Source organism: Enoplosus armatus, chromosome 8 (assembly GCF_043641665.1).
Source record: "Enoplosus armatus isolate fEnoArm2 chromosome 8, fEnoArm2.hap1, whole genome shotgun sequence".
Classification (NCBI taxonomy): Eukaryota; Metazoa; Chordata; class Actinopteri; order Centrarchiformes; family Enoplosidae; genus Enoplosus; species Enoplosus armatus.
In genome coordinates this window covers 20,804,923-20,824,313 of record NC_092187.1, presented here as the reverse complement: position 1 = coordinate 20,824,313, position 19,391 = coordinate 20,804,923, and the positions used below count along the sequence as shown (strand labels likewise).

Here is a 19,391-nt window from a genome sequence, read left to right as displayed (position 1 = left end):
AAGCCTGAAAGGTGAGTATATATTCAGTGGAAGAGACAAAGGATATACTTCATCTCACAAATAAAGGTTAGTGTAGTTTATTTGATGAGGTGAGATGGAGGACCCCGGTCACACATATCTACAACACGTCAAGCATAACACAATAAAGTCCAAGACTTATTTCCATTGTGGTCCTTGATGTAAAGACGGCATGGATGCAGGAGTCCAGATACCAAGGCGACGTCATACCACCATCAAATCCATACAACAAGTACAACAACAGCGGTGCAAAGTAACTAAGTACACTTAGTCAAGTTCTGTACTTAAGTACAAATTTGAGGTACTTCAGTATTCTTCATTTCATGCTACTTGCAGTTTTTACTCCACTACATTTATTTCACAGCTAGAAGGTTTTACATAACAATTATATAATCCATTCATAAAATATGTTGCATTATTATAGATTAAACTACCCAACAGTTACACCATTGATGTACTGCTTGCACATTAAGTCATCAATAATGATCCAGTAAAATATAGTCTGTGTGTATAACACTGACGGGCCATTCTGCATATGAGTACTAAAGCTTAAAATTCTATACTTTTACTTTGGAATAGAGGACTTTTGTTTGTTTGTGTGTTTTTTTTTTACAAATTAACTAAGCTGATGATCTTACACTTGTGGTTTACCCTGAACTGCATCCAAGAACATGCCGTTTTTATATTGAAGCAGCTGACAAAGTGGCTCTAATTGTTTGGTAGCAGACGTCCACGAGAAACATCCAATCAAACCGCACAGACTGGCTATTTAAACAACGAGTCCCGGTGGCCGTGAAGGTGTCACCTGAACATATTCATCCGCGCAAGTGTAAACATGTCTACGAAGAAGATCATTCTTTCACAGATTTCTTAATAACACGATGCGAGAGATTATTTGTAATATTATTTACATTTGCATGCAATTTATTGTTATTGCAGTGATGAAGTGGAACATGTCAAGAATCGTTCAACCACAAGATTGTAGGCTGCACCCTGTGAAGCAGACATCATAATCGCCTATCCTCGACTCTACTTTAAATATAAGGACACGTTTGGATATGTATTAAACATGAAACATTTCAATTTGTTGCCTTCAAGTCTTTAAATAGCGTGGTTCAGGGTCGGAATATCCATCACCGTTCTAGTCAAGCCCAATTTAGACTTTCTAATATAGTAGCCTTAGGTCTAATTATATTTATTAATTTATCAGCTCCAGATCTTGACATTTAGACACAAGGGAAGCCAAATCTCTCAACAATTAATTAGGCTCAATCCAGGTCTAGATTGTGTAGTTACTTAAGTTTAAGAATATGAGATTAGACTTTAAAGTGTAACAATATGATGTCCTTTTATAAAGGGGTTGTAATAAAAAAAGAACTATTAACAACAGATTTATTTCACCACAAAGCCGACATAAAAATGGGAACAATATTTAGCTCTAGTTACTTTATAAGAAGTCGATTTAACACCATAAACATTACGGAAACTGAGAAATCACACACGCATTAATAAGAACTGTGTGGTGTCTAGTTTTTTGAGCGGACGTGCTCACTGCCTTGGAACATTCTCTTCACTGTGCATGGATGTGTGCGCGTGAGTGTGTGAGTGAGTGAGTGTATGTTTGTGTGTGCGCGCAGGCTGTATGTGTGTAAGCTGCCTCCTCTCGTGTTGATGACGACTGACTGCCACCGAGTCTGACGGTGAACAAACGGGATCTTTAAAAAAAAAAATTTAATTAAATAAAACACTCAAGGAGAAGCGTAACACGGCGATACTTTTTTTTAAAGCAGTGACCTGTCCTGTCCGAGCTACCACCGGGTCGGTCCGTTAACGATGAGCCTGCCTCGGCCGGACGAGTTCAAGCCTCCTCCGGAGTGCCCGGTCTTCGAGCCCAGCTGGGAGGAATTCAGAGATCCTTTTTGTTTCATCAATAAGATCCGTCCCATCGCCGAAAAAACTGGCATTTGCAAAGTCCGCCCGCCTCCGGTGAGTGTGATTAAAGACGATAAAACGTTACACCGACACGGATGCTGAATTAGTCCACCGTTAAGACCGCTGTAGATGGACCAAGCGCTCGGGATTTAAAGGGACTGTTCAACATGGCGGATACACGGCTATGTTCATTCTTTGTGCTGCCACAGCTAGCTAGCTCTCATTTATAATTACACTCGGCTTAACCGTGCTGTTATTTTGATCTACTTTGAGCTAGTTAGTAGTAATATAGATGCGCCAATGTGTTAAAAGTGGATTATAGTCGTGGTTCACCGTGTGTCAACAAAGCCTCGGTGGTCCCGGTCATTGAGCCACTTAGCTAGTAGGCTAATGCTAGCTAACAGCTCCAACCAACCTGTCATAATTTAGCACAAGGCTTTGACATAGGTGGCTATGCGGAAGCCATTCGGCTGCGTATCTGATGATAGGATCATAAGACATTGATGTTAACTCTCGTTCTCTCTTATTTGTCCTTTAATGTCCTGACAGTCCTGCAGTTGACGTTATTTATGGATAATTTGTTGAAGAGCATCATGATGCAGTTGGGTCACTCAGTGTACTTGCGCCTGTGTGATCCATCACTTCTCGGTCAACTGGCAGTTTTCTAATGAATCTCTGAAGAAGTGTGTTTTTATTTTCAGGCTAAATTAATGTTGCCTTCATGCCGTGGAGTGTCAGAGAAATTTCCCCATGATGGGACAAAAAGTACACTGGGTTATTTAATCACAACTCACACCATTATTGCTAAATAACAAGTTGTGACTTTTGAAGTTTGTGGTTTAACCCGCCATATTACACCACATTACACGTGTGTTGCATGTTATTATAATTTAAGTTTCTTGAAGATGAGCCACTGTTCATGTATGAGCCTGTGTTGTAGGGTGTTGTCCTCCATGTTGGCTTTGTGGTAAGCTGGGCTGGTGAGTGAGTCTTCCATCTGGCCATTTTGTGTGCCAGTGGGGGATGTTGGCTACTGACTTAAAACAAGAACTTGGGTCTGTGCTTGCATGATAGGGTATTGTTATTGTGTATGTTAGGCCGTGTGTAGTATTGACATGGATATTGATTGGAGTTGTGAGTTATATACTGAAAAGGATCACTGTGTTCTTTAAGTATCAGCAGGCCTTGCTTTTCTACCAAACTTGATTCTTACATCACTATAAAAACCTGCAAAACGTGAAGCCATATTTATCTACCCAATTTCAGTTTAGTTAAGTCACCATGAGAAAAGAATATGAACATTTCTAAAAAATGTGCGTCCATGCTTTGAAAAACAATTGTCACAAGGGGGCCATCTTGAAAGGAAAAATAAATAGACAGTAATATGACTTATCAATGCAAGAATGAAAATCATAAGAACTGCAAACTACATAAAAATCCAGGCTGCATGTTATGATAACGTGCCATCATGTTCATGTGCCATCATATTTTTGTTGCTGTTTAGGGTTGGCAGCCTCCGTTTGCCTGCGATGTTGACAGACTTCACTTTGTTCCTCGGATCCAGAGGCTCAATGAACTGGAGGTGAGTTTTGTTAGTCAGATTATATCAGTGATTATTTGACTATATCTAAGTTTGTGTGTCAGTGCAAGACAAGTAAAATGTGCATTTAATAGCCATTTTTTACCTCGTTAATGTAATTATTAAGCCTGTTCAGGCTGCACTGATAACAAAGAACAGTAATGTAATTAATGTCTTGTGATAGTGTTATGTAACAAAGGATAAACTGTGAATTTAGACTGGAAATTGCAATGCATAATTGTTACTTAATCCAAGCTTTTAAAAAATGAAACTGAAGGTGCATTTATTTATTTATTTTAAACAATAGGACACACTACCCCATGTTCTTGGAGACATATCAGCCTGTTCAAATTATTTTTGGCCCCAGTTTTGTTTTCCACAGTGATTGTCTTGCTTGTCCTTGAATTCCTTGTCTCGGTTGATTTCCTTGATTTTAATTTATTTGTAGCTCACTGTTGTCATTTCATATATATTTTTTCCCAGGCACAGACCAGAGTCAAGCTCAACTTCTTGGACCAGATTGCCAAATTCTGGGATTTGCAGGGATGTGCCCTGAAGATTCCTCACGTAGAGAGGAAGATTTTGGATTTATATAAGCTAAATAAGGTTGATAATTGATGTCAATGCACATTATTTATATATATTTTAAAAATGCAATAAAGCAACTCACACCATTAACTCACTGTCGTTCCAGCTGGTAGCAGACGAGGGTGGATTTGACATTGTCTGTCGGGACAGGCGATGGACCAAGATTGCACTACAAATGGGCTTCGCCCCTGGCAAAGCTGTCGGCTCACACCTGCGAGGGCATTACGAGAAAATGCTCTATCCCTACAACCTGTTTCAGAGTGGAGCAAATCTGCTGGTGAGTAGGACACATGCAATATGACAGCATATCTTGTTCCTGAAGACAAAAGAGAAGCTGTCATCTAATACAGCAGTGTGTGGTTCATCTGTAAACAAAGCCCTAATAATGTGTATTCATACTGTTTATTACCACCAAGCATTTAATATTAGTCAAAGTTGAATTCTGCATTTATTACTCTAGAACATGTGTGTCTCATTTTTAACAAGGAGTAACTCCTCCTATCAAAGATTTGAAGGGAATGTGGATTATATTAAGACCATAAAGATTATTAGGACGCACGTTCTGTGTTGGGCTTCTATAGTTTGTTGTTGTTTTCAGTGTCTTTGGAGAAGTTAACTGCTGTCTGGCTAATAAACTGAGAGTGAATTCATCATCTGGTGTATAGTCATGTAATTTAAGAGCTTTTGAGTCCTAATATTCCATAATGTGTTGCAAGAGAGTTTATCCAAAGTCCTTGGATTGGTGCTGTGTGACCTCTTGGACAAGTCACCCTAAATTGTTTAATTACCCAAACTCTCTCTTGCCTCAGGCACCAGAGCCAGCTTCCAAACTGATGTGTTTGGAGGCTGATCCTGAATTTGAAAAGGTATGTTTGTGTCATGCTTCGAAGCCACTCAGCTTCACAATGAGCAAAATGCATGTTTATCTATTGCTGGGCCGTGTACTGTATTTTCAGCTTGTTGTTGTAATGTTTGCAGAGTAGTATTGGGAATGTAACCCTTCTTAGAGCAGTCATCAGCTGGTTTTACAGCAAAAGGATCGCCTCAAACAAGTGATCCTCACCTGTACAACTCAACCTACACTTGGCATGCGTCTCAAGACAAATGTAAAATACAATTATTTTGGTTTCTGTGACAGGCAGCCATCAGCAATTAGATGCTAATCATGTATCAGTTCAAATATTGTTTTAGATTTTCTCTTCTGTCCTTCTCAAGGTCCACTATAATTAAACTGCCAACTCACAGGAAACTCCTGAAAGTCTGATATTCACTACCTGCACACCTGTGTCACAACTCAAATCTCTCTTTTGTCTTTTGCATGTTCCTCCTTCGTTTATGTGCTCCCTGTTTGGGGTTACAAACTGCAACTAACCACATCCTTCTTAGGGCCTCTTTTGTCCTCTGGCTGTATGTTAATAGCAAATACTGTCTTTGACAGAGTATGTCTCAGTCTTTCAACCACGTTTGGTAGCTGCTGATACTTCCTACTTATTGTCACATATTGTCATGTATATATTTTATTACCACTGGCAAACAGAAATAATAATCATATATGTAGATCCTTGATGTAGATGTAGCCTGTGCTGCATCCACACTTCCTGTTTTAGACACTTAAATCTATCCTGTCTGTGTTTGTATATTCATATTAGGAGCTGTATCTAGTATTCCACTTGTATCTTACTGATCTCTGCATTTGAGCATACAGGTATTTCCAGTTAGGCACACAATGCTTTTAATAGCTAGCGAGCTGTGACTTTAACTGGCATGCTATTTCCTTCAGTGTGTTCAGAAGCAGGTCCAGCCAGTGGAGAGTCCAGCAAGCACGGAGAACACGGACACCAAGGAGCACAAGCTGCAGGACCAGGCTCAGAGGCAGCTTGCCCAGACGCCGGACGCTTGCCCCAGTGCTCGCAGAGCCAAGCGCATGAAGTGTGAGGTGGGTGTTGTTGAAGAGCGCCACAAACGCCTGACAAAAAAAACTATTCTCCACATATTTTCACACCCACATCACGATTTTAGTAGTTTTAAGTTGGCGGGAGTTTCACAACTCACTTTTTCTGCAGGGTGTCTGTGTGAAGACCGAACCAGGTGAGCCCGGCGAGAGCAAACCGAACCTGCGTCGGAGGATGGGTTCTTTGGTTGCCAAGCAAGAACCAGGTCAGGACCCACATCTCAAGAGTCAAAACATTGTTACATTAAGGACATTTATTTACAGTAACACTTCACTTCAACACACCCTCTCTATTTAGCATTTATAAGCAGCACACAAACATTTCATAAATGGTTTATAACACACTGTAATGTAGTTTAGAAGGCAGAGAAAAGTGTTCAGTAATATATTTTTCTCCTCCTGCAGGCACCCCTATGTGGAGACTGGTGTATAAACACATAATGAATGACAATATAGTAAAACACATATGTCTTCATAACATAAGTTATAATTGTCGACAATTACTGACCATTAATAAACACTTTAACAACTACATTAAAATGTCTTTTAAACTATTTATTTAATGTTTATATTCTGCTTATAAATGCTAAATAGGGGGTGTTAAAGTCAAGTGTATTTACTGTAGAAGTTCTTTAAATTTAAATTAATTAAACTTTAAATTAAAACACAAGTGCTACGCTTGGTCATGGCGTTAGTAATGTTTCCTGTTCTCTTGTAGAAAAAGAGATTCCCATTCCAGTGAAACAGGAACCAGCTGAAAGTAAGGAACCAATAATTGAAGCTGACAAATCCAAGTCACGGTACAAGAAATTCATCCCTCTGGTTCCTCCGAGTCCAGTAAGTAGAAATGGCTTTTATCTCCTCTTTGACATGAGATGTACCTGCATGAGAGATCACATTTCTTGATCAAACATTTATAGGCTACACAGTTGAATGCATCATCAAAAGTCTTAGCTCAGCTTTAATCAAACATTAAATTCATCTTTTCTTCTACATTGTTTATTTAAAATGTGTTTATAGGAACCATATTGGCTTCTGCTAATGTAGTTTTTTAGTCTTCCTGGGGTCCACAAGTATACACGAAAAACACATAGCAGACATAACAAGATTAACTTGACATGTAATTGCATAAAAGATCAAAGAAAGAAATATTTACAGGAGGAATGTGAAAAGTGGAAGAAATAAGGGAATAATGTTGATTTGGAACAGGTTTGAACTATTAACACAGAGAAACGCTACTTCTTGCGTCTTGCACAGATCGCATTTCCCATCAGAAAAGACAAGTGTGAATGCATCCAAGACGCGACGGATTGAAATCTGATTCTAGACAGATGTTGACAAGGTGTAAATGCATCCGTCTCTCCAAGACACATATGCAATCTTTCCTCCTCTTTTAGTGTAACTATGTCAGTAAGCAGTCTGTGGAGTAGTAATATGCTATCTGATTTGAGGTGTAAATGAAAGTCTGGACTCTCGGTATACGAGAGGTTCCAGATTGAAAAGGCTCTGTAAAGAAGACTGTTTCACAGAGAGTTAACGTCACTTTCCACTCTCGACAAACTCCTCCTTTTGTTCTCTAGGTGGATCTGGTTGTGTGTCTGGTGTGTGGCAGTGGGGGAGAAGAAGACCGTCTGTTGCTGTGTGACGGCTGTGACGACAGCTACCACACCTTCTGCCTGATCCCTCCTCTGCACGACATCCCCAAAGGAGACTGGAGGTGCCCCAAGTGTCTGGCTCAGGTGAGGATAAGCTGCAAAGTCTGATTAACGGGATGCAAACTGACTCTTGAATAAGGAGATGTGCAAGTTATCGAAACAACAAGAACAACAAGTCTGTTTGCTCCTAAAAGACACAAACATTTATAATGGCTCCAAAACATATTTAACATATTTGTTCAATTATTATTTTTTTATCTTACCTGTAGGAATGCAACAAACCTCACGAGGCATTCGGCTTTGAACAAGCATACAGAGACTATTCCCTACGTGCATTTGGGCAAATGGCTGATGCATTCAAATCCGATTACTTCAACATGCCAGTTCATGTGAGTAGAAAACGTTTTAGACTGAATCTGTCAGTCTCTCTTGCTGCGAGTATTTTACATTTGAATTGTCTTTCTCACGTATTCATTACAGATGGTACCCACAGAGCTGGTGGAGAAAGAGTTCTGGCGTTTGGTGGGAGCCATCGACGAGGATGTTACTGTAGAGTATGGAGCAGATATTGCCTCAAAGGAGTTCGGGAGCGGATTCCCCATTCCAAATGGAAGATTTAAGGTTTCCCCAGCTGATGAGGTATGCCCCGGAAACAAGCCCCCCAAAGCCTTAGAGAGTAAAAAACGTCTTGTCTATTGTTGACAGTAATGATAGTTATAAAATGTTCATGTATCTGGTTGCAGGTTGTACGTTTATAAACTAAATGTTCTGTTCAATCCTTTTTTAGTGGAGTTTCTGCTCGCTACAGTAGTTAAGAAGCTCATCGTCTTATAATGGGCAAGTGTCAGTGTTAGCAAAATCTTAAATTGACTTAAAATAATTGATCATTTTTAATTGGTTAATCAATTCTTTAATTTTATGTTGTTAATCCAAGTCCATGTCGCATTAATTAAGTTAATTGTATCATAACAAATTATTGTTATATACGGCTGGGAAGTGACATAATAATAAATAATTCTAGGCCATATTGTCCCTACTTGTTTTCCATAATTTCAATTATGAAATTTTATGTGGTATTAGAAAGCTATTAAAAATGTCTTTAAAAGTAATTCCAGTATTTGTAATGATTATTATTATTATTATTATTATTATTATTATTATAATAATTGGAACTCAACTCTCGCGATAGTTCAGAACGAGATTTCTCCCCAAGCGAGACTTCTGTTTCTGGTTAAACAAAAAGTCTGTCTCTGTAGGGATCCTTTCCATAATGTTGTCAAACACGTCTGACACTGAGTCTGTCACTGGCAAAAACAAGCTCTTTTAGTGGACATGCCTTTGACGCGCACAGTTGCCCTCAAGGATTACGTTGCAGCCATTGCAGCCTGTTTCGCGAGACAATCTACTGGTGCAATTTCAAAACTTTATGTACCTATTTGTCCTTTAGACCACAAAATATGTAAAAAAAAAAAAAATAGGGCCCAGGTTTAAAAACACCGTAATTACCCTTTAAATTGAACATAGTGAATACTGCAGAAACTCTGTGTGGCAGCCATATCTGATATTATCAGATAGTATCAGTCTCATGTAAAATAAAGTGGTGTGAACAGTATATTTATTGCATTGTAATTCTTGTGTAATAAAACCTGGATGTACTCTCTTGTACAACTCTTGCAGAAATACCTGAAGTGTGGCTGGAACCTGAACAACCTGGCGATGATGAACCCTTCTGTACTGACTCATGTGACAGCTGACATCTGTGGCATGACACTGCCATGGCTTTATGTTGGCATGTGCTTCTCCTCCTTCTGCTGGCACATTGAGGATCACTGGAGCTACTCCATCAACTACCTGCACTGGTAATAGTCTGCTACCATAAGGGCTTTTCTTGATAAGAGATAAAATATTATTTATGGTGGCTTGTGATGGTAAATGTCAGGTCTAGACTTTGTTATTTTTTGTTTAATTTCAACCTAAATCTTCTGTTTATCTTATTCACTACAAGGGGGGAACCCAAAACCTGGTACGGAGCTCCTGGTTTTGCTGCAGAACAGCTGGAGGAGGTGATGAGGAAACTGGCCCCGGAGCTGTTTGAGTCTCAGCCTGACCTGCTGCACCAGCTGGTCACCATCATGAACCCCAACACCCTGATGGCCCACGGAGTCCCAGTATGTATTTATGTATCTTATTTCACATACACTGATGCTTTCTATCTATTATATTATTATCTATTAATGCTCAGCTGACAATTTCACGAACGAGCAGCTGGTGTCTAACAGGAACATAAAGCATCCTTTATGTCCTTCAGATTTACAGAACAAACCAGTGTGCTGGTGAGTTTGTCATCACGTTTCCTCGAGCCTACCACAGCGGCTTCAACCAGGGCTTCAACTTCGCTGAGGCGGTCAACTTCTGCACTGTGGACTGGGTATGGGTCATGCTATTTGAGTTGTTCCTAACAACACAATCAAAACACTTCCTCAAGAATAATTACATAAAATGGCAGCCCTTGTAAAAGACGGAGAGCTCATTTTCAATTCTTTCATTTTTAATTGTTAATGGTTTTACAACGGTATTACATAGAGAAACTTATAGCTAATCGAAGTGCAACCAACACACAAGTACCGGTGTGAGTTTTTGTTTTGATTAATGCAAGATCAGTATTCAGAGTGTTTTCATGTGTTGTTTTGCAAAGGCCATTTTATTTCTTGTAGGGCTGCTATTAACAATTAATTCAATCAATTAATCTATAGATTATTTTCTCAATTAATCGTTTGGTCTGTAAAATGTCAGCCAATAGGGAAAAATGCCCATCACAAGTTCCCAGTCTTGTTCCGTCTGACCAACAGATCAAACAGAACCCAAAAATATTCCGTTTACTATCACAGAAGACTTAGAAAACCAGGAAGTATTCATGTTTGAGAAGCTGGAACCAGTGAAATGTTGACATTTTAGCCTAAAATGTATTTAAAAGAAGAATCAATTTATCAAAAATTATTGCAAATTACTTTAGTTGATTCGATGCAACATGAACTGTCTTTACAACCCATTTCTTTCCTTTCTGCAACTCCAGATGCCTCTTGGCAGGCAGTGCGTCGACCACTATCGTATGCTGCACCGGTACAACGTGTTCTCCCACGATGAGATGGTGTGCAACATGGCCTTGAAAGCAGACACCCTCGATGTGGTCCTGGCATCTGCTGTCCACAAGGACATGGTTGCCATGATCCGAGAAGAGCTGAAATTGAGAGAGAAAGTGAAGAAAATGGTAGGATAGTCCTCATTATCATGTCAATACTATAGTTATACTGTGCACTGTGTAGATTATTCATGTGCAGATACTCTCTGTTTTTTCTTCTGTTATCTTGTATCTGGCCTAAATATAGACGGGATGTGCACACAACTAGCTTTCTGCAGAATTAAATTTATTTTCAGTGTTTAAAAACATATAAGAGTGTGTCGCTTTTGTTGATAGCTAGCAATGCAAGGTTAAACATGTTAAACACAGCGTAAAGAGATATCACGCTCACGTGTCACGCTCTACTTGGATTTGCTTTTAACCTATTTGTTGTGGTCGTCTCACACGTTTAGGGGCTGTTGCATTTCAAGGAGGCAAAATACGATCACCTCCAGGATGACGAGCGGCAGTGTGTCAAGTGCAGGACAACCTGCTACCTGTCTGCCGTCACCTGTCCCTGTAGCCCAGGAGTACTGGTTTGTCTGCACCACATCAACGACCTCTGCTCCTGCCCCTTCAACAACTACACACTGAAGTAAGTCCCTCTGGAGCTGATTCTCAGGCAGTTTACAGGCTGTGTACACACGATCAGAGCGCAGCATCTGTGTGTTTTGTGTCTTATAGTTATTATTATTACTGTGTACCGCCATAGATTCAGTGCTCTGTTTGCAGTTACAGATACACACTGGAAGACCTGCACCCCATGATGACGGCTGTGAAGCAGCGAGCTGAACTGTATGATGACTGGGCCTCCCTTGTGACAGAGACTCTAGAGGCTAAACTGGAAAAGAAGAAAGGTGAGCAGAGAGAGCAAATAAGAAAACTAACAAAGCATTAAAGGACCATACCAGTGGTTTAAGCCACATAAATACTATTAGCTTTTGTGATATTTTGCTGAATTTTTAAACCTTTCAAAATGAAAAGGTCAGGTGAAACACCCACCTTAACATTCAGTACTTTGCCTGCTAAACACAACGATCTTTTATCCTCTATGTGGAGATATATATCGGTCTGTAGGACAGATGTCCAGCTCACAGATAGTTCTGATTGGACGGACTCTGCTCCGTGAAGCTCACCACGTTTCTCACCAAAACATTGTAGCTGGGAAGGATGAACAGCTTTGTCAACATGTGTACTTACACACATGAAAGTTTGTCCACTGCATCACTGCTGTGCTCATAACTCCTCCAACAGCTGTTACAAAATGTCATGGCAGCAAACACACTTGTGGATTGCATAGTTTGGCGTCTGTTCAAAGGCAGGTGTTCTGGCTGATCCCAGGATGTAGAAACAGTGTCCCATATTCTTTCCCTGTCTCGCTCTGCTCGCCTTCTGCACCATGTCGTCCTCTGTGTACTCTGGCTCAAACTGATACGGTACAACAGTTGTTCTGTAGAAAGAGTAATTGTCTTCTCGTGGGAGGACATTTTCTTTGGAAAGCATCATAACTTTATGGGAGTCTCTTCTTTGTTATGCTGGTCCTCCAGCCCTGATCATCTAATTATAGATAAAATCTGGGTTCCAAGTACAGGATTGGTGCGTTTATGTGCTGTCGTGTAGCTAAAACTGTTTTCCACTCTGAAGTCAGCAAAATCATTTTCATAGACCCTTCAGAATAACTGTGTCAAATTTCTAACAGGTTTTTATGACATTCATGAGGACATGTTCTGATAATTATTTGTCTTCTCTGTTGAGTTTCCAAATATCATAGCTCATGATTAAAATGTTGTGTGGTAGCTGAGCGGTGAAGCTCTGGCATCAGCACATGAATGCACCCCCGGGAAGGTTTAACACTATTAAAACTCAAAACTTGGGTGCAGTCTAGTGTTTCATAATGATGCATTAGTTATGTTGGGCATGTTTCAAGTGTTTTGTTTTGATTGTGTACTAAAATGAACTGAAAACAAGGGGCCCCTGGAAGGTAGGAAAATAATTAAGTTATGAACGCTGGATTTACTGGGCGGAACCAACTGGTATGGTCCCTTTTGTTTTTAAGCAAATGTTACAAAACAACACTATCACTGTGGCCAGAAATTATGAAAACCAAGTAGACTCAATGTGTTAGGTTAATTAAACAGTGAATGTTTCATTATGTGTCAGACTGTGATTAACCAGGTGTTCTCTCCTCAGGCCTGCCAGTGTTTCGCTCCCTTCTTGCTGAATCAGAGTCCAAGCTGTTCCCCGACAACGACCTGCTGCGACGGCTTCGTCTGGTCACACAAGATGCAGAGAAGTGCTCCTCGGTGGCACAGCAGCTGTTAAATGGCAAGAGGCAGACCAGGTAGGATTAATACACTCTACTACAGGTTTATAAATTAGCTGTCTTCACATTTCCTTACATGTTTGCTCAAGTCAGGAAATAGTATTAGTGCCTTGATCGGGTTCATTTCTTTAATTCATTGGATCCTCTCCCCTAGGTATCGGTGTGGTAGTGGGAAATCATGCAGCCAGCTGACTGTGGAGGAGCTGAGTTCATTTGTGAGGCAGCTGTATAACCTCTCCTGCAGTCTCCCTCAGGCCCCCATGTTGAAGGTAGGCTGAGGAGGAGAAATGCATCCAGAAACTGCGACTTTTATGCTCACACTGAACGTAAACACTGAACCCCTGGCCGTTTTTTTCCAGTCACAATTCCAGTAAAGTTTATTCAAACAAGTCAGCTGTGTCCTCAACAATGTTCACCAAAAAACACAAAAGCGGCATTACTTTGTGGAATTTTACTTTAAGTGGAAAGTAAGAAGCTAAAAAGAAAAATATGGAGCTGCAGAATATATGGTGTCTGTTCTGCTGCAGTGCTCAGTTTTATATCTCAATCAAGACAGTTTTAGCCGCAACATGTAAAATACCAATCCACTAATGTTAAAAGAAGCCCACGACAAGTCATAACAGACATTTTGACAGCAGTCTTGTGTGGAATCAGCCTGTGGAACTGCTCAAACTGCAAGACAGCAGACAACGGTTGTCCCAGAGGCAGATCGCTGATTGTTCCATCAATGAATCCGGCGTTGCGACCGCCTCAAACTGAACTGACTTGATCCGGTTCACACTGGCCATTAAAAGATCGCTTCCTAAAGCAATTTTAATACGAGTGATGGGGGACAAAATCCACAGTTCTCTGCATTCTGTGCAGACATATATTCCTCAGCAGTCTGAGTTAGACGAATCAGGTGGTTATGTTCCTAAGTTAGTGTTTTTAGTATGAAATTCTCTCCCTGGACAATGTTTTCCTTGTTGAGCTGCGTAGGAGGGACAGTAACACAACGAGGGAATTTCGTACTAAAAGCACTGTAACTTTGAACTCAGACTGCTGAAGCCTCACCTTACCTTCAGATAAAATTTGGTATACATTTTTACACAGAACGAGGACTGTAGATTTAGTCTCCCATCACTTACATTGGAAGCACATTGGGAAAGGATCTCTTGATGGAAAGCAAAACAAACAAAACCTGCTTCCATGTTCATATAGGCGCCTGACTATTGTTTTAAGACAGAATTGAAAGTTGTGAACCTATCCTTTTAATCCATACAGTGTCTGTCTGGCTTTAGGCAACCACGTAGTTTGCTGTGGGATATAATGAATATGAATTTGATTAACACAGAAGTCAGGTATGCAAAAGCGTTAATTTTGACGATCTGTATGTTTGAACTTCTTCAGGAACTCTTGAATCGCATCGAGGACTTCCAGCAGCACAGTGAGAAGGTCCTGGCAGATGAAGTTCCCAGCGTTACCGAGATCCAGAGCCTGTTAGACGTCAGCTTTGACTTTGACGTGGAGCTGCCTGAGCTGCCCCGCCTCAGAGTGAGGCTGGAACAGGCACGCTGGCTGGAGGGGGTGCAGCAGGCCAGCGCCCAGCCTGCCACCCTGACTCTGGAGACCATGAGGAGGCTCATCGACCAAGGAGTCGGCCTGTCACCTCATCCGTCCGTGGAGAAAGCCATGGCACGCCTGCAGGAGCTGCTCACTGTGTCCGAGCACTGGGAGGACAAGGCGAGCAGTCTCCTTAAAGCCAGGTGAGGGCAGCACTGACTGATCCATGATGATGTTGGCGTCTAAGCCACAGGGAGGAAAATAACACCCAAAACATCAACAAGAAGACGTTGTGATGGGTTGTCATTATCTGTCAAATAGTGGCTTTAAGCCAAAAACAAATTATTTCTAAAATGTCATTTTGTATCACAGCTGTAACTCTCTGTCCAGGTATTTGCACTGATTGTAAGTGATAATGATGTAATATTACGTCAGTGCTCCTGATTTTGCTTCATTTTAATTACAGCTAGTGCAAAATGCTGCCGCTAGAATATTCAACAAGATCAACAAAAAGTGAGCATCACATTTAGTTCTGCCCTCATTCCATTGGTTCTCAGTGCTGTTCAGTATTAACTGTCACAAGTGCTTCTCAAAGGCTTTAATGGCATGGCTGGCAGGAATGTGCATCTTTTCTCTCCATTATCAGAAAAACTAATTTCAAGTCAAGGCGCTAAAAAATGTTATGTTCCTTCACCATGCTTAGTTTACTGCAGCTTTGAATTTTGGGTTTCACAGTATTAAAAAATATTGTTTATAACTGTATTTTCTCGACACTTCTCATGACTTAAGTTGTACTCCATGTTTTGGTTTTTACACTGTTGGCTTTAAATTTATCCCATGAAAACTGTCTGCAGGATATTTTGATGGTTGGTTGGAACAAATTATTTCAGAAAGCTTCCTGTGAAGATCTCGGAAGTAAAATGCCATGACAGTTCTTGTTATAGTGAGTTATTAACTTGGAGGTGATGCAGGGTATCTATGTTTATTACCTACAGTATATGTGTTTGTCTGCCCACCAGACCACCACACTCCATAGAGACTCTTAGTGCTGCTGCTGAGAAGGCGCCTGGCATCCCCGCTTACCTCCCAAACTGTCTCCTCCTGAAAGACACCATCAGAAAAGCCCGAGAGTGGCTTCAGGAAGCCGAGGAGCTTCAGGTTAGGACACGCTTGACTTTTCATGACTCGTTCTCTGTTTGGGTTTATTTGATTAACAGTGAAATAAGCTGCTTTTTGTTTGTTTGTTTGTTTTTTCTCAGGTCAGTGGTGGCATACCGATGATGGACAGCCTCTCTGACATGTTGCTACGAGGACAAGCCATTCAAGTCCACCTGGACCCTTTAGACAGGCTGGAGTCTTTAATGGTAGAAGTGCGAGAATGGAAAGAATCTGCAGCTACAACTTTCTTTCCAAGAGACTCAACCCTAACCTTACTGGAGGTAAAATCACAGAAATGATTTAAAATGAATAATAAGCCCTTGAGCTCACTTACTCCTTATGTGTTTCCGATTGCTCCTTTTTATTATCCACTGCAAATGTTTCAGAAACTGAGCGTCTGTTCTTCAGCTGCCAAGTTTCTAACAACAGCATTTTTCATGTTTTACAAGAATATTGAACACACGTGCAGCTCATTTAGATGTGGTAACAGATGCTTCATGGCTGTACCTCACTTTCTCTGTGATTACTCATTTTCAGCCTAACGTAACCTGTATTTATGTTAATTTTTATCAGACGACGTCATAATAATAAAGTAAGGAATTGCAGTGCAGCAACCTGAAAATTACTGAAGTGTAACGTGTAGTATTTACGAGCCACGATCAAATCACCATTTCATTGTCTTAAAGCAGAAACAGAAAACAAGTCATGAGTTCTGCATCAAAACAAAGTATTTATCATCACATAGAGCAGGAGAGGACAGGATGGAGGTTTAAAGAGTCTCCCTCCTTCCCTCTCTTTTCTTTCTCTCCATCTCTGTCACCAATTACAAACAAGTGTTTTGCTGTATATGTGTTAAGACAAAGTCGGTGACAAATGAAAGGTATCATTTAAATGGTCATTTTAAGTCAATTACCAGTAAAAACACTCATTTACGCACATTTACAAATGAATTTCATGCTTCAGAGATGCAAGTTGCTCCAGCAAAAATAGACTCGGCGCATGAAGATAGTCAAGCAGAAAATTGGCCTTTACTCCTCTGTGCCTGTTATTGCGAAAGCCTGACAAGTTATTTTGTTCATCACAGGTCCTGTGTCCAAGATGTGAAGTTGGAAATGTAGGTTCTCCAAAGAGGAAGGCCAAGAAAGGGAAAGAGTCGCCTAAAAGTAACAAAAAGAAAACACCAAGGCTCAACACTCTCAGTGATGTGGAAAAAGCGCTTTCAGAGACCAAGGATTCTACCTCTGCAGTAAGTGTAGTAATTCATATAATATAAGGGACTGTGGGACTAATGGACTCTCACTATCAGGAGATGTTCTGACTCAGTCTGTGTTTTATTCACCAGATGGCAACTCTGGAGGAGCTGCGGGTGAGGGAGATGGAGGCTTTCTCTAATCTCAGGGCAGCAAATGAGTCAAAGCTCCTTCCCACAGCAGACTGCATGGACCTGAAGGTGTGTGTCTGTCAGATGGCACCCATGGGTGCGATGCTACAGTGTGAACTCTGCAGGGATGCCTTCCACAGCGTGTGTGTTAGAGACCCGTCAGACTCCTGTGAAACGCAGCTGTGGCTCTGTCCGCAGTGCCAGCGGTCAGAAAAGCCCCCCTTGAACAAAGTCCTCTCTCTGCTAGCATCTCTGCGGCGCACAGGGGTGCGCCTGCCAGAGGGAGATGCACTGCACTATCTGGTTGAGAGGACAGTTGACTGGCAGCACCGAGCACAGCAGATTTCGCAGTCTTGTAACCTACCAGAACTGGAGGAGCGGCCAGGAACTCCGCCCACCTTAACCCGCTGGGCATCAGGCAGCCATGACACTCACAACAACACTCAGGTCGCTCTTCATCTCATTTTGCCTCTTTTTGTACCAGTTAAAGGTTTTATAAGCAAATATTAAGTCTGGGATTTGATGTTTTTGTTACAGGCTCCTTGTTTGACTCCAGAGTGGAACAGAACAAGCCATGCTCAGACCGTCTTCTACACCGAGCAAAGATGCATCCCGTTGCAGGGTCAGTGCCTGTTTCTGCACTTGAGTCGGGGCGAATCGTTTGTTATAGATTATTTTTGTTTATGTTTATGTACGTTTTTCTATGTGACAGGCTTGAGTCGGGATCTGGAGGAGCTGATGGTGGAGGGGCTCCTGCTGCAGGTGTCTCTGCCAGAGGTCCAGAGCCTCTACCACGTTTTATTGGACAGAGCCAGCAGCCAGGACACAAGGGGATGCATGTCGCCACCACAGGACGAGTCCACAGAATGTGACACGCGCATGCAGTTTAACTCTCAGGGAAATAATCTGCCACTGGACCAGGTACAAACTCTTACCTCCAAATAATTTGATTAAAGCACCCCTCAAACCTGCCTCAATATAACTTTTAATTTGTTTTGTTTTTATTTTCAGGATGACGTCAATGGTGTGAGGGAAACTATGATTGGCTCAGAAAAGAAAGCAAAGCGACATCTGGAGAGAGAAGGTTTGGACGCAGAGCACAGGGGGAAAGACAAGAAGCACTCTCACAAAAGACAGAAGATGAATAAAAAGAACCCTCAGCGCAGGCCAGCCTCAACCTCATCCTCTCCACGTTCTGACTTCTCGCAGTCCGATGACTCTGATGAGGAGATGGCTGTGTGTCCGGCAGAGAGGTGTCAGCTGCCAGAGGGAGATGAGGTCAGAAAAATGCCTGTAAAATCTCTGAAATACACTTTACCTTCTTCTTCTCTGCGGAGGCCAGTTTACCTTCCATTTTAGAGAGCCATTGTGTAAATATTGAATGTACACAATAAGTATCATGCGACAAAATGAATTGAGTTCAGCAGGTGAAGGGACACCTCTGTTCAATATCCTCTTAATTTGTCAAACTCAGCCTCCTGAAGCGTCATATCAACTGAAAAAGTGATGACATGTCAATGTTACTTGTTTCTGCTGCCCCCAAGTGACCGAAAAACATCAGTTATTGCAGGTTTAATATTAAATCATTGTTTTCCTGCAGGTGGATTGGGTCCAGTGTGACGGCAGCTGTAACCAGTGGTTCCACCAGGTCTGCGTCGGTGTTACGGCCGAGATGGCAGAGAAGGAGGACTACATTTGTGTCAGGTGTACACTGAACGATGGAAACATGAGAAAATGAAGAGAAAGTAAAAAATCTTTTTTTTCTGAAGGACGGCTGAAGAGGTCTACCTGTCGTCGGTCAGTTTAATCGAGCCACCAGTCTGGATGTGTCACTGATCCTGTACCCCCAACCCCCTTGCCCCCCCCCCCCCCCCCCCCAACCCCCACCCGTCCCGTCTGTCCGACCCTTTTGTAACAACGGTGCTATCTCCTCTTTGACTTGTTGTCCAGAACTATAATGTTTAGTTATTTTTTTGTATTTTTACATATATATATATTATATATATTTCTTTCTTCTTATGAATTGTTTGTGGTTGTCTAAATGAAAAAAAAACAAACAAAACAAAACAAAAAACACAGGATGTGA

General features: G+C 41.2%; 1 protein-coding gene across 1 annotated transcript; it reads left to right on the top strand.

The window, feature by feature from the left end:
• The first annotated feature begins 1,730 nt into the window (after positions 1 to 1,730).
• kdm5bb (lysine demethylase 5Bb) lies at positions 1,731 to 19,147 on the top strand. The gene is made up of 27 exons (XM_070910526.1): positions 1,731 to 1,989; positions 3,455 to 3,532; positions 4,013 to 4,135; positions 4,224 to 4,394; positions 5,898 to 6,053; positions 6,181 to 6,274; positions 6,787 to 6,890; positions 7,649 to 7,807; positions 7,993 to 8,112; positions 8,204 to 8,362; positions 9,401 to 9,582; positions 9,729 to 9,891; positions 10,032 to 10,151; positions 10,797 to 10,991; positions 11,315 to 11,496; positions 11,634 to 11,758; positions 13,092 to 13,242; positions 13,379 to 13,493; positions 14,614 to 14,969; positions 15,786 to 15,924; positions 16,026 to 16,205; positions 17,009 to 17,170; positions 17,267 to 17,752; positions 17,843 to 17,927; positions 18,018 to 18,226; positions 18,317 to 18,583; positions 18,906 to 19,147. Exons 1-27 carry the CDS (start codon positions 1,852 to 1,854, stop codon positions 19,041 to 19,043), a joined length of 4,557 nt encoding a protein of 1,518 aa, XP_070766627.1. The 5' UTR covers positions 1,731 to 1,851; the 3' UTR covers positions 19,044 to 19,147.
• The last annotated feature ends 244 nt before the right edge of the window (positions 19,148 to 19,391 follow it).

Excerpts from the sequence above, each read along its gene's own strand:
- kdm5bb (XM_070910526.1), top strand. The coding sequence starts at position 1,852 with ATGAGCCTGCCTCGGCCGGACGAGTTCAAGCCTCCTCCGGAGTGCCCG. Across the intron at positions 4,136-4,223 it reads ATTTATATAAGCTAAATAAG|CTGGTAGCAGACGAGGGTGG; the intron begins GTTGATAATTGA and ends CTGTCGTTCCAG. Across the intron at positions 9,892-10,031 it reads TGATGGCCCACGGAGTCCCA|ATTTACAGAACAAACCAGTG; the intron begins GTATGTATTTAT and ends TATGTCCTTCAG.